Source organism: Elephas maximus, chromosome 27, assembly GCF_024166365.1.
Source record: "Elephas maximus indicus isolate mEleMax1 chromosome 27, mEleMax1 primary haplotype, whole genome shotgun sequence".
NCBI lineage: Eukaryota > Metazoa > Chordata > Mammalia > Proboscidea > Elephantidae > Elephas > Elephas maximus.
In genome coordinates, this window is record NC_064845.1 from 1802006 (window position 1) to 1815021 (window position 13016).

General features: G+C 50.8%; 1 protein-coding gene across 4 annotated transcripts in view; it reads right to left on the reverse strand.

Annotated features, from left to right (window-relative positions):
* Positions 1-1025: 1025 nt before the first annotated feature.
* XYLB (xylulokinase) overlaps positions 1026-13016 on the reverse strand; it is a 69284-nt gene continuing 57293 nt past the window's right edge. For 2 of the 4 annotated variants that reach the window (XM_049870882.1, XM_049870881.1), the window contains 3 exons: positions 11239-11326; positions 8367-8461; positions 3776-4710 (listed from right to left, as the gene is read on the reverse strand). In XM_049870882.1, the coding sequence (XP_049726839.1) occupies positions 4246-4710; positions 8367-8461; positions 11239-11326 (648 nt within the window). In that variant the 3' untranslated portion in view covers positions 3776-4245. Of the gene's footprint in view, positions 1490-3775; positions 4711-6012; positions 6548-8366; positions 8462-11238; positions 11327-13016 lie in introns of those variants that run through there. The other 2 variants (XM_049870883.1, XM_049870884.1) reach the window with 2 other exon arrangements.

Below are 13016 nucleotides of genomic sequence, written 5' to 3' on the forward strand. Positions count from 1 at the left end.
AGAGTGGGGACATGGGGGGTGTCAGGCTGTGTGAAAGGCAGCTGGGGGATACGGTGGGAGTGGAGGGACGGGGGTGTTTGGCGTGTGGGTGACTGTGGGCCAGAGCTTGGGAAGTGATGGTCAGAGTCAGGGTTGGAGAAGGGGGTGGGCTGGGGTCAGGGTATGGAGGGATGGCTGATGGGGTCAGGGTATGGAGGAGGGATGGCTGATGGGGTCAGGGTATGGAGGAGGGATGGCTGATGGGGTCAGGGTATGGAGGAGGGATGGCTGATGGGATCAGGGTGTGGGGGAGGGATGGCTGATGGGGTCAGGGTGTGGGGGAGGAATGGCTGATGGGGTCAGGGTGTGGAGGAGGGATGGCTGATGGGGTCAGGGTGTGGGGGAGGGATGGCTGATGGGGTCAGGGTGTGGGGGAGGGATGGCTGATGGGGTCAGGGTATGGAGGAGGGATGGCTGATGGGGTCGGGGTGTAGGGGAGGGATGGCTGATGGATTCGGGGTGTGGGGGAGGGATGGCTGATGGGGTCAGGGTATGGAGGAGGGATGGCTGATGGGGTCACGGTATGGGGGAGGGATAGCTGATGGGGTTGGGATGTGGGGGAGGGATGGCTGATGGGGTCAGGGAGTGGAAGAGGGTGGCTGATGGGGTCAGGGTGTGGGGGAGAGATGGCTGATGGGGTCAGGGTGTGGAGGAGGGATGGCTGATGGTGTCAGGGTGTGGAGGAGGGATGGCTGATGGGGTCAGGGTGTGGAGGGGGGATGGCTGATGGGGTCAGGGTATGGAGGAGGGTGGCTGATGGGGTCGGGGTGTAGGGGAGGGATGGCTGATGGGTTCGGGGTGTAGGGGAGGGATGGCTGATGGGTTCGGGGTGTGGGGGAGGGATGGCTAATGGGGTTGGGGTATGGAGGAGGGATGGCTGACGGGGTCACGGTGTGGGGGAGGGCTAGCTGATGGGGTTGGGGTGTAGGAGAGGGATGGCTGATGGGGTTGGGATGTGGGGGAGGGATGGCTGATGGGGTCAGGGAGTGGAGGAGGGTGGCTGATGGGGTCAGGGCATGGGGGAGGGCTGTCTCCCTCCATTCTAATATCTCTGTATTTGCCTTAATTCTGCCTTCTGAAAGGGGAAATGGCACAATTTTTATTGGATGTATCTCAGACTCAGCAGTGCCCTGCCTCCTGGAATAAGACAGGAAAAGAGAGCTGCTTTCCTGCCCTGGGGCATGAGGGCACAGGGCAAAGGCAGCCCGTCTGTCTTCAGGAAGACGCGCTAAGGCCAGGTTCCAGGTGCTCCTGGCCAGGGCTGGGGCACTGGAGGAGTCAGCACGGGCAGGCAGCGCCCCAGAACAGGGATGGTCTCTGCCGTCCAGGGCCACGTCTCCACGTGGGCTCAGTGAGTCTGGGCAGGCAGAATTTACTCAGGGGGCCCCCGGGTCTGGGACAAGATTCTCTGCTCCAGTTTGGCGTACTGTGGGAGGAGGGCCTCATAGACCTGGAGGGCAGAAAGAGCAGGTTAGAAGGGAGGGGACATGCCTCCCGCATCTGTTTGCAACTTAAAATTTTAAAATTTTACATCCCATTTACTTGCAATTTAATCTTTTTGCTGGCCCAAAGAAAGGAAACATCGATTCACAAAAAAGGCAATAACAGTAGATCTCAAACCTGTAGTGTAAAAACCCTCTTTTTAAACAATGCAAATTACAACAAGAAACCCATTTTTGTTATCGAATCCACAAAGGTTAAAAAATATTCCAGCGGTCGTGCAACGGTGATGGAGTTGGTGGTGCAGCCCTTCTGGAAATGAACTTGACTTTATGTCTGTCTGTGTTGTTTCTGTACCGTTGTCAGCTGCCATTCAACTGGCCCCCGCTCATAATGACTCCATGCACAACAGGACTGGACAGTTGTGGTCCACAGGGTTTTCACTGGCTGGCTTTCAGAAGCAGATTGCCAGGCCTTTCTTCCTAGTCTGTCTTAGTCTGGAAGCTCCACTGAACAGCATCATCGCAACAAGCAAGCCTCCACTGGCAGGTGGTGGTAAGTGTGCGTGAGGTGCACTGGCCAGGAATTGAACCCAGGTCTCCCACATGGAGGGCAAGAATTCCACCACTGACCCACCGCTGCCATCACACCTGTTACAAGGGGATTGAAAACATCCTTTGACCCAGTTATTCTACTTCTGTGAAGCTCTCCTAAGGAAATAATCCTAAATGTAGGCTGTCTTGTCCACCAGGGGTCTTCTTAAACTCCACTCAACATTCAGACTCAAGACTATCATGGACTCCAGACCTTGGTCCTCAGGACACACTCTACAAACAGCCTGTGGGCAGGGTGGCTGCAGGCGCATCTCTTCAATGGAGACCACCTAGCAGTCCAAACAGCCGTGCACACAGCTGTCCAGGAGTGTGTTTCTGACTCCCTGCCTTCCTCCTTTCCCCCCAGGTTACAGCTCAGGTGCAAAGCAGGGCTTCAAACCGGTTTGTTACGGTTTGAACCCCTGCTGAGAATTTGCATGTCCACCCAGATACACTGAATCAGAATCTACACCTGAACCAGACCCCCAGGTGATTTGTATGTATAATACATTCTGAGAACCACTGCTCTACCAGTGACTCTCAGAACTGGTCCCTCACCAGCAGCATCAGCGTCGCCTGGGAACCTGTTAGAGATGCAAATTTTCAGCAGGTGCTCGAAGCCCTCATGCAAAGTGAGGAGACCCACATCCAGGTGCAAGACCCACCGTGGCTTCCAAACGTCGTCGTGCCCTACAGGAGTATCTTTGTAACAACTCCACAGGCAAGAGACATGCCCATTATGAGGCAGCGTACTCAGGGAAGCCTTCAGCATGACTTCCCATCAGGTGTTTATAATGTTCCCAGTGTAGGTGCAGTTTTCCAATCAAAGCCCATTTCTACATAAGCCACGTTGCCTAGAAATACTTCTCACATTCCATTCATATCAGGTCTCCAGGGAGATAAGAGCTAGACAGTTAACCAAAGGTCAAATTCTCAGGCAGACTAGGAAAGGGTTTTGTTAAACTTTTACTCACATGGGGTTAGTTGCAATAATTGAAAAATGAGAAGCAACTGGGAAGACTTGGGAAATGGTCAAGTACATGATGGTTCCATTCACCAGACAGAATATTATGTAGTCATTAAAAGTAACGTTAGTGGTTGCCGGAGTGGGCAGGAGGGAAGGGGTTAAGGAGACTCACTGTTTAGGAGACACTGAGCTTCTGTTTAGGGTGATGGAAAAAGGTAGAAATGGATAATGGTGACAGATGCACACAATAAACAACGTCACTAAATGGTGAACGTGAAGAACGCTGAAATGCGAAATGTTTTGCTGCACACATATGTACCACAATTTATAAAAATAAATAGACTGGACTACAAGACATAAGATGATACTTGTGAAGACCTAGTTCAAGCAGATGCATGAGACTAAACGGGCAGCTCCCGTCCAGAGCCGAGATGAGACGGCAGAAAGGGACAGGAGCTGGTTGGACACGGGAAACCCGGGGTGGAAAGGAGGCGCGTGGGGTCACATCATAGGGAGAGCAACTGGGGCCCCATAACAACGTGTGTATAAAGTTTTGTATGAGAAATCAACTTGGGCTATAAACCTTCACCTAAAGCATAACTAAAAAACAAAAATACAGAAAAAAATAATGTACGTGTGTATGATAATATTTATGTTGTAATGTTGAATTGGAAAAAAAAAGCAGGCTACAAAATTATATACACAGCATGCTGTGTAATAAACCCAAACCTCAGAAACCACCACAGGAAAAAGGCTCAGAAAGAAACACAGCCCCACAGTCTTCCTCTTCCTGCCCCTTGTTTTAAGTGGTTTTTGCCCGTGGCTCTGTGAGTGTTGCCTCAGAAGGTTACACAACCAGGTGAGCACACGCTGTATTCAACACCAAACAAAAAACCCACTGCCATCAAGTTGATTCTGACTCACAGGGACTCCCCAGGGTTTCCAAGGCTGTAAATCTCTGCCGGAGCAGACTGCCACACTGTTCCCTCACACAGCTGCTGGTGGTTTCAAACCGCTGACCCTTCCGTTCGCAGTTGACCGCTTTAACCACTGCGCCACCAGCGCTCCTCGTATTAAAGACAAATGGTACTTGAGACCAAGGAACCCAGATTTTTTGCCCCACCGTGGGACTCACAGGTTAACAGCAGTAGTAACTCATGATAATCCCATTCCTCCTTAATCTGACTGAATTAGCTCCAGCCAGTTCTAATAACTGATTATGGAGCAAGGGCCTGATCTTGTGCAGCTGGGGCAGCTGTCAGCGGACGGCTCAGGAAAGGCCTCGCAGGCGATCAGACCCAGGGAGGAGGTGCCTGCTGGCGTCCAAAGCCGTGAAGAGTCTGAGCTGCCGGGGGGGCCTGGAGAAATAACCCCGTTGTTCCCCCAAACGGAGATGACACAAGTGAGGTTTTGATCCTGGACGTCCACCTGTGAGGTATGCTGAAATCTCCCAGAAAAACGGACTCCATGGGTAAAATAACGCAAAGGATAACAGCTGGCCCTTCGTGACGAGGCCCCCAGGAGAGGCGTCTTAAGGCCGAAGATGAAGGAGTCAAAAGAATAAAGTTGAGGGGGCTTTGGTTTCTTCCCCGTGGAGGCAAGTGCAACGTTCAGCTGAGCCAAGGAGTAAATGCTGTTACTGTTTGCGTTTCCACGTGAGCACAAGCACAGCTGTAGGTGAGATAAAAGAGAACAAGACATGGTTCTGCTCACAAGGAGCTTACAATCCAGTCCACACACAGGTCACTGTGCCAGCAATCGCAGGCTGGCACCGATTACAGCCCGGTGTTGGGAAGGATTCTGAGCTTACACTGGGGTTCAATGGTAGAGTTCCATGAACTATGAGTCATTCTTGTCGTGGGCAGGACAGGAAGGGTGCGGTGCACACACCGAGTAACCAGGCAGGTGGAACTGTTGGCTACCCTAAAGCTTTGCCAACTACCTTCTTTGTTGCTGGCCTCTAGAGAGCGGAAGAGTCAGACTCCTCCCCAGCCTTTCCTATAGTGAGGGCTGACCCTGTGACCAGGTGGCAGTCTGGTGGGGGCTTTGGAAGGAACAGACATGTATTTCTCTCCCTGATAAGCAAGAAGAGAATCTCTGCTCAAACCAACGAACAAAAAAAAAGTTGCCATTGGGTCAATTCTGACTCATGGCGACCTTGTGTGTTTCAGAGTAGAACTGTGCTCTACAGGGTTTTCAATGGCTATAATCTTTTGGAGGAAACCCTGGCGGCGTAGTGGTTAAGTGTTATGGCTGCTAACCAAAGGGTTGGCAGTTCGAATCCACGAGGCACTCCTTGGAAACTCTACGGGGCAGTTCTACTCTGTCCTACAGGCTCGCTATGAGTTGAAATTGACTCGATGGCACTGGTTTTGGTATTTCTTTTTTTTTTTTTGGAATCTTTTGGAAGAGCCCTGGTGGCACAGTGGTTAAGAGCTACGGCTGCTAACCAAGAGGTCAGCAGTTTGAATCCACCAGCCCTACTCTATCCTATAGGGTCGCTATGAGTCATGATCAACTCGACAGCAATGAGGATGGTTTTTTGCTATTTTAAATCTTTCTGAAGTAGATCACCAGGCTTATTCTTCCAAGGTGCCTCTGCACGGATTTGAACCGCTAACCTTTTAGTTAGCAGCCATGCACGTAACTGTTTGGGTTACCCGGGGTCTCCTTCTCTGCCCAGAGCCACCCTCTAATTTCTGCCGTTGAGTGCTGATTGTGTTGTGTGAGGACGTGATGTCCGGAGCAGCTGCAGACATCCTGTGACCACCCAGAGAACATCCAGAGTTGCACGTGTGTCTCTGAGCAGCTGGAGTGCATCTAGCGTGTAACTACAACATGCACACCAGATTTCAAACACTTTCAAAATAAAAAAGCATCACATTAATAATTTTTCATACCGCTTACATATTGAAATGACACCTTTTGGGTCTACTGGATTCAATAAAACATTATTAAAACTAATTTCACCTATCTCTATTTTTACTTTTTTAAAACACGAGACCACCAGAAAATGTTTACATCTGTGGGTCACACTAGGTTTCCACTGGACACCGTTAACGTGGAGAAGCAGCTCAGGGAGAAGACCCAGAGCCAGACGTGCTGAACCACTGAGCCAACGCTGGCACCACCTGCAGGCTTCCTGTTGTGTGAGAACTCTTTCTACTGCAGAGCCGAGGATTCTGCTTGTTTGTTTTTTTTTCTTTGGTGGCTGAAGGCATTCCCATCTGACCCACGTGATGTGGTAAAAAAGCCAACCCTGACAGCTGCCGTCTCCAGCTTGTACCCGCCTTCATGTTTACAAAGCACTTTTGCCCTCACCGTCCATTTCAGCCTCCCCATCAGTGGGTTAAAGGCGGCAGAACAGATGTTGGGTACACTTCACAGGCTCAGAGATGAGGAGTGTTGCTCAAGGTCACGTGAAGGTCACATGGTAAGGGACAGGCAGGAGGAGGAAGAGAACTCACACATCCTTGGTCACAATGCTGGGTCTCCCCACCGCATCCAGCTGCCTCTCAAACATAAAAAAGAACAAACCAAACCCATAGAGTTGATTCCGACTCATAGCGACCCTGCAGGACAGAGCAGAACTTCCCCGTGTGGTTTCCAAGGCTGCACTCTTTACAAACCACCGACCTCTTGGTTAGCAGCCATAGCTCTTAACCACTACACCACCAGGGTTTCCCTCTCAGACATGAGAACCCCAAACCAAACCAAACTCACTGCTGCAGCGTCAATTCTGGCTCGTGGCGACCTTGCAGGGCAGAGCAGAACTGCCCCGTAGGGTTTCCAAGGCTGTCATCTTTACAGAAGCACACGGCCACATCTTTCGCCCACAGAGCAGCTGGTGGGATTGAACCGCCGACCTTTCAGTTAGCAGCTGAGCTCTTAACCACTGCACCACTAGGGCTCCTTAAACATGAAGACACAACAGGGAACAGGAGCTCAGGCACCGCTACAAGTGTGGGTGTCTGGTCACTGATAAGTATGAGTAGCTGCTTCCAAGGTGTGTTGGCAGACAATTCTCCAGGGCGTGTCTGGAGACAGCTGTTGTTTCAGGCCATCTTGTCAAGGCTGTCTGTAAGCAAACAGCCTCAGAAGATAGAAGGAGTCTCCCTCTGGGGCAGAGGGCAGATCTGTTTGCTGTCCAGGAAAATAAAGACAACGTCTCCTTTGGGGGCAAAGGTCGGGCAGGTTTGCATGCAGCTCCTTTGTATGGCTTCCTGAGCTTGGGGGCCCTCACCTGGGACGCAGACACACTGTGTACACAGTCCGCACCTGCGTCCACTTCACACCACCCCATGGGGCTTAGGGGACAAGGGGAGCCAGTGAGGGCACCAAGCTCATGCAGCCTGCTGGGCTGTGAGAAAGTCCTTGTCTCCGACCCAGGAGTCTTATGTCTTCTGCCAGCAGCTAGGAAACTGTGCAGGCTCATTTGTTAGCTTGCAGGTAGAGTGGACTCTCAGACCCTCCGTGGTTCCTGACAAGGTGCATCCACCCTGCTCCTGGGCAGCGAGAACCTTCAGGTGTGGTGGAGGCTATGGTGCACCGCCCAGACGCTCCTTCAGGAATGAAGCACTTCTCTCAGCTCCTGGGAGCGCTGCTGGCAGACAGCCCTCAGCTGTCAGCCCCCTTTGGGGATTGCTTTGGCTATAGAGAGCTGCCTCACCCCATCCTGGGGAGGCCCACATGCAGTGACTGGTTGACATGAAGTAAAAAGGTCTAGCCCCCTACCCGAACTGGGTAAAACCCAGCTTCAGAATTGGCTGAAGGTACCACTGAGATGGCACGGCAGCTGGCCTTCTCCCTCTTCTCCGCCTTCTCCCTTCCACAGGTGTGGATCCCAAGAGCACCTCCAATGAACCTCCCACATCCTAACTGACATCTCAGGACCTGCTCTCCGGGGAACCTAACCGGTGACAAGTAGGGTCTGTCTTCACTCCCGGCCTGGGTCACTGCACGGCTATCTTGGATCCAGGTTTGAGATTTGAGTGTTAGGAGCCCAGCATATGTTGTGCCTAGGTGACAGCCTTTCAGTGGCTCCTGTCACCTGGTGAGGTGGGGGGGTCCATCCTGAGGGACACAGAATAATGACGATATGCCCAGCAATCGATCTGACCCTGGGCTGAAAGATCACCGATATTCATGAATCCGATCTTGTCTTCTTTTGCTCAGTTTTCTTGATCATCTCAAAAAGGAAGGACTGCCCCTTTAGCACATCAAGTTAAATGTGCTGACAAAGAAAAACTGACCTTTTGGGGGAAAAAAAAAAACCCAGTCGGCTTTCACAATGCAAATGCTTTGACCAGAGTCCGGTGGTCTCTCACCTGAGCGGCTCCTGGGGTCGGGGTCACAGCTAACCTGGGCTGTGGAGCTAACTTCACCACGTCTGCAAAGGGCACCGCTGCTCCAGCTGCAAGGCCTGGAAGGGAAGGCTCATGTCACATGGCTCTCATTCCACAGGAAGACGTCAAGGCAGGAAGCAGGACAAAGGAGCTCACTGGGGGTGAAAGGGCACTAAGACTGGATTAAGGTGAAGGTCGCATGACTTGGTGAGTTTACTAAAAACCACTCAATTGTTCATGTAAAATGGGTAAATTTCACATCTTGCAAATTATATCTCGATAAGGTTGTGTGGTGCAATTAATTACTTTTGTGTGTGGACTGTCTAGCCCTGGTCTTGTAACCCCAACCCAGGTGACTGGGCGGGACTGTGTGACAGGGTAATTGCAGCCCACCAAGGGGATGGGTCAGTTTTGCCTTAAAAGAAAGCCAATTCCAGAGCAGAGAGGAGGAGCCTACCACCACCAAGGAAGGAGAACGGGAAAGCTGAGTGCCTTTGGGCAGAGACTGAGGACCAGGGAGAAGCCTACACCTGACCCACGAATTTGGGACTTGCCAGCTCCACAACCTCATGAGCCATTTCCTTTATATGGTCCATGAGCTCTGTTAGACGTTGCACGAAGTTAGGAAACCCAAAGACAGGAGAGGGAGCGGTTGATTTTAGAGATGATGGAGTGGACAGCAGCTTGGAAAGGTTAGACATTTGGGACGCCTTTAACCTCAGCCTCGTAGGAACCAGCTTTGTGCTGATCCTTATAAAAGACATTATTCATCTAGTTGTTCAGAAAAAGAAAAAAAAATTCAAGCCCAGGTGTCTCTTTGTTGTTAGGTACCATTGAGCTGGTTCGGACTCACAGTGACCCCACGTGACAGAGCAGAGCTGCCCCATAGGGTTTCCTTGGCTGTAATCTTTACGGAAGCAGATTGCCAGGTCCTTCTTCCACAGAGCCGCTGGGTGGGTTAGAACCACCAACCTTTCAATTAGCAGCAGGTGCTTAACCATCTACACCACCAGGGCTCCCCAGGCCTCTCTTTAGTAGGGGCCTAGTTTGTCTTGCTCACTGTGGTAACGACTTTCACAGAACAGGCCAGTTAACCCCAGAAGGAGAAGGAGCACATGCCACCCTCCCGGTTACCCGCCACGTTCGAGCCACCCTGGTCTTTTCAATTCGTTCTGCCTCAGAGCTTTTCACCATATGGAATGTTCTGCTTTCGATGGCCTGTTTCTTTCCCCTCCTGTAAAGATGCACCTAAAAATACCACTTGTTCAGGAGGCTCCTCCTGACCTGCCAGCCCTAAGTACCATCTACTTTTCCTCAGTGTCCTTTTCACAATCTGTGGCCACATACTTGTACGACTGTTTACAGGCCCTTCTTTGCTGAACTGTAAGCTCCATGAGGCCAGGGACTGCGTCTCCCTGGGTCACCTCCCCAGTGCCAATGCCCAGCACATCGCCTGGCACACAGAGGCCCTTGATAAACACCCACTGCTGTCAAGTTGATTCTGACTCATAGTGACCCTACAGGACAGAGCTGAACTGCCCCATAGGGTTTCCAAGGAGCGGCTGGTGGATTGGAACTGCTGACTTTTTGGCGAGCAGCCGAGCTCTTAACCACTGACCACCAGGGCTCCTGGACATATATATGGCCTCAGAAAATTATCGTCTACCAAACTCCTGGTTAAAAATTAATGTAGGTTGTATATTCTAAACAACTAGCACAGAAACAAAGGAGAAAAAATTGAGGGGAGAAAAAAAACAGAAACATTCATAGTTAAGTGCAAATAAAAGCCAATGATATAAAATATAATTAAAAACATAACCACCTGGAAATAAATTCCCCACGTGATCTTGATATAGAAGGTGGCGTGAGGTGGAGGGAGGCGCACAGGTAGGGAGGCAGAAGAGGAAGAGGTTAACCCAACTTAGAGAAGGAGACATACGTTCACTGATTAATTTTCAACGTTGAAAAAAATACCTCAGTTTAAATGCGTGTGTTAAGAAGTCAAGACTCTGGGCAACACTTGCCCCAAAGCAAAGATGAAAAGACAGGAAGGGACAGAGAAAGTGCATGAATGGACATAGGGAACCTGGGGCAGATGGGGAAAGGGGGAGTCCGGATGCATTGCGGGGACGGCACCCATGTCACAACTTGTGTATAAATTTTTGAATGAAAAACAAATTTGTGCTGTAAGCTTTCAATTAAAATGCAATAAAATAAAAAAGATGTCAAGAGTAAACCACTCTAAGAGTGCAAGCACTAGAGAGAAAGGACAAAAACCCTGAGGTACGTGGCAGCCTGAGGGGCTCCCGGAGCGGGCAGCGGACACAGCAAATGGGTCCAAACTGGAGGAAGGATGCCCTTGAGGGCAAGCGCCCTCCCTGGGGAACTCCCGTAGGCGGGGCGATTCCCTTAACATCTGAAGTTCTGGGGAGGCCGTCGTGAGAACAAAAGGCCTCTGTGGAGCTGTCCAGGGTCCTGGACTGTTTGGGTCTGAAGCCTTCAGCTCCGTCTCAGCTTCCTGCTGAAAAGACTGCTCCCGACTTCGCCGCCTTCCCTCCCAGCAGCTGTGAAGCCCATGCCTGGGTGCTCTCAAGCTTGTCCACGTCCTTTTCCAATATCTGCTGAGCCTGACTCTGACCAGGCCTCGTTCTGGACAGGTCCTTTCCCCCTTTGCCAAGGTATGTGGAGAATAAAGGAACAGAGGGTTTGGGTTGGTTTTGGCCTCGGGGGAGGGAGACAAATGAAGCCAAAGCCCCAAAGACTGCAACAGCCTATCCTTACCCTTCCACCCTCCTCAGCCCAGCCAGTGCCCCAAGGCCTTGCAGAGGCAGCTGTCCCCCAGCCATCGACCTACCGTGAAAAGCTCGGTACGCGGAGCCCACACAGGCCGAGTTGGCAGTGTCTGTGACATACACCGGGGCATCAAACACATCTGCGAGCACCTGGAGAGGACACGCTGGTTTTTACTGTCCTGAGTCATTCTCAGAAGGAACGTGGACATTTTGGGGTGTGTTTTCCAGACTCCCCTTCCCCATATGTCTTCCTATCCCTTCCATTCCACCTCTACTGCTTTAAAAGTGTGCTTGGCCACGCCGCCAGATCCCACCACACTGGTGACAATAAGGCCAGGATGACCTGGGGGAGATCCTGGAGGGAGAATGCCTCAACATTTGTGAGGTTCTGATGACGACAGGACACAACACAACGATCTCCGGACAGATGAAGGGCAGGACTCTGTTACTTACAGCTCCAAAGGCTGTCACGTGGGGGCACGCTGGGGGTCCTAACCAGGGGACAGGGAATAGCGAGCTGGAGCTGTGGAGGGGGGGCTTATGTGTGGAAAGTGGGGTGGGGTTAGCTAGGTTTCAAAGGATTCCCAAGGATTGGGTATTTTGAATGATTCTGGAGACCCAAGGATCTACAATCAACGCCCACGGAAGCAGCAGTCAAGAAATCAAACAACGTAATTGCACTGGGCAAATCTGCTGCAAAAGATCTCTTTAAAATGTTAAAAAGCAAAGATGTCGCTTTGAGGATTGAGGTGTGCCTGACCCAAGCCATGGTATTTTCTATCACTTCATATGCATGAGAAAGCTGGACAATGAACAAGGAAGACGGAAGAAGAATTGGTGCCTCTGGATTATGATGCCGGCAAAGAATGTTGAATATACCGTAGACTACCAGAACAACAAACAAATGCGTACTGGAAGAAGTACACCCAGAATGCTCCTGAGAAGCAAGGCTTCATCTTATGTATTTTGGACATGGTATGGGAAGGGACCAGTCCCTGGAGACCGACATCATGCTCAGTAAAGTAGAGGGTAGGCAAAAAAGAGGAAGACCCTCAACAAGATGGACTGACACGGTAGGTACAACAATGGTGTTATGGATTGAACTGTGTCCCCCCAAAACGTACACCAACTTAGCTAGGCCATGCTTCCCAGTATTGTGTGACTGTCCACCATTTTGTCATCTGATATGATTTTCCTGTGTATTGCAAATCCTCCATGATGTTAATGAGGTGGGATTAGCAGCAGTTATGTTAATGAGGCAGGACTCAATCTACAAGATTAGGTTGTGTCTTAAATCAATCTCTTTTGAGATATAAAAGAGAAAAGCAAGCAGAGAGACACGGGACCTCATACCACCAAGAAAGAAAAGCCAGGAGAATAGCAAGTCCTTTGGACTTGGGGCGCCTGCGCTGAGAAGCTCCTTAACCAGGGAAGATTGATGACAAGGACCTTCCCCAGAGCCAACAGGGAGAGAAAGCCTTCCCCTGGAGCTGGCACCCTGAATTCGGACTTCTAGCCTCCTAGACTGTGAGAGAATAAATTTTTCTTTGTTAAAGTCATCTACTTGCGGTATTTCTGTTACAGCAGCACTAGGTGACTAAGACAAATGGGCTCAAACACAACAATGATTGTGAGGAAGGTGCAGGACCAGGTAGTGTTCCATTCTGCTGTATGTAGGGTCGTTGTAAGTTGGAGCAGACCCGACAGCACCTAACAACAAGAAGGAAGAAGGGGCCGTCCCTGGTGATGGGCATCTGGGGGCCTCTAGCAGTTGGGTGTGTATTTTGCAGCCCAGGCGTGTTACAGAGTCTGATTAAGGAAGTGGTTGGGGTGTGGGCTT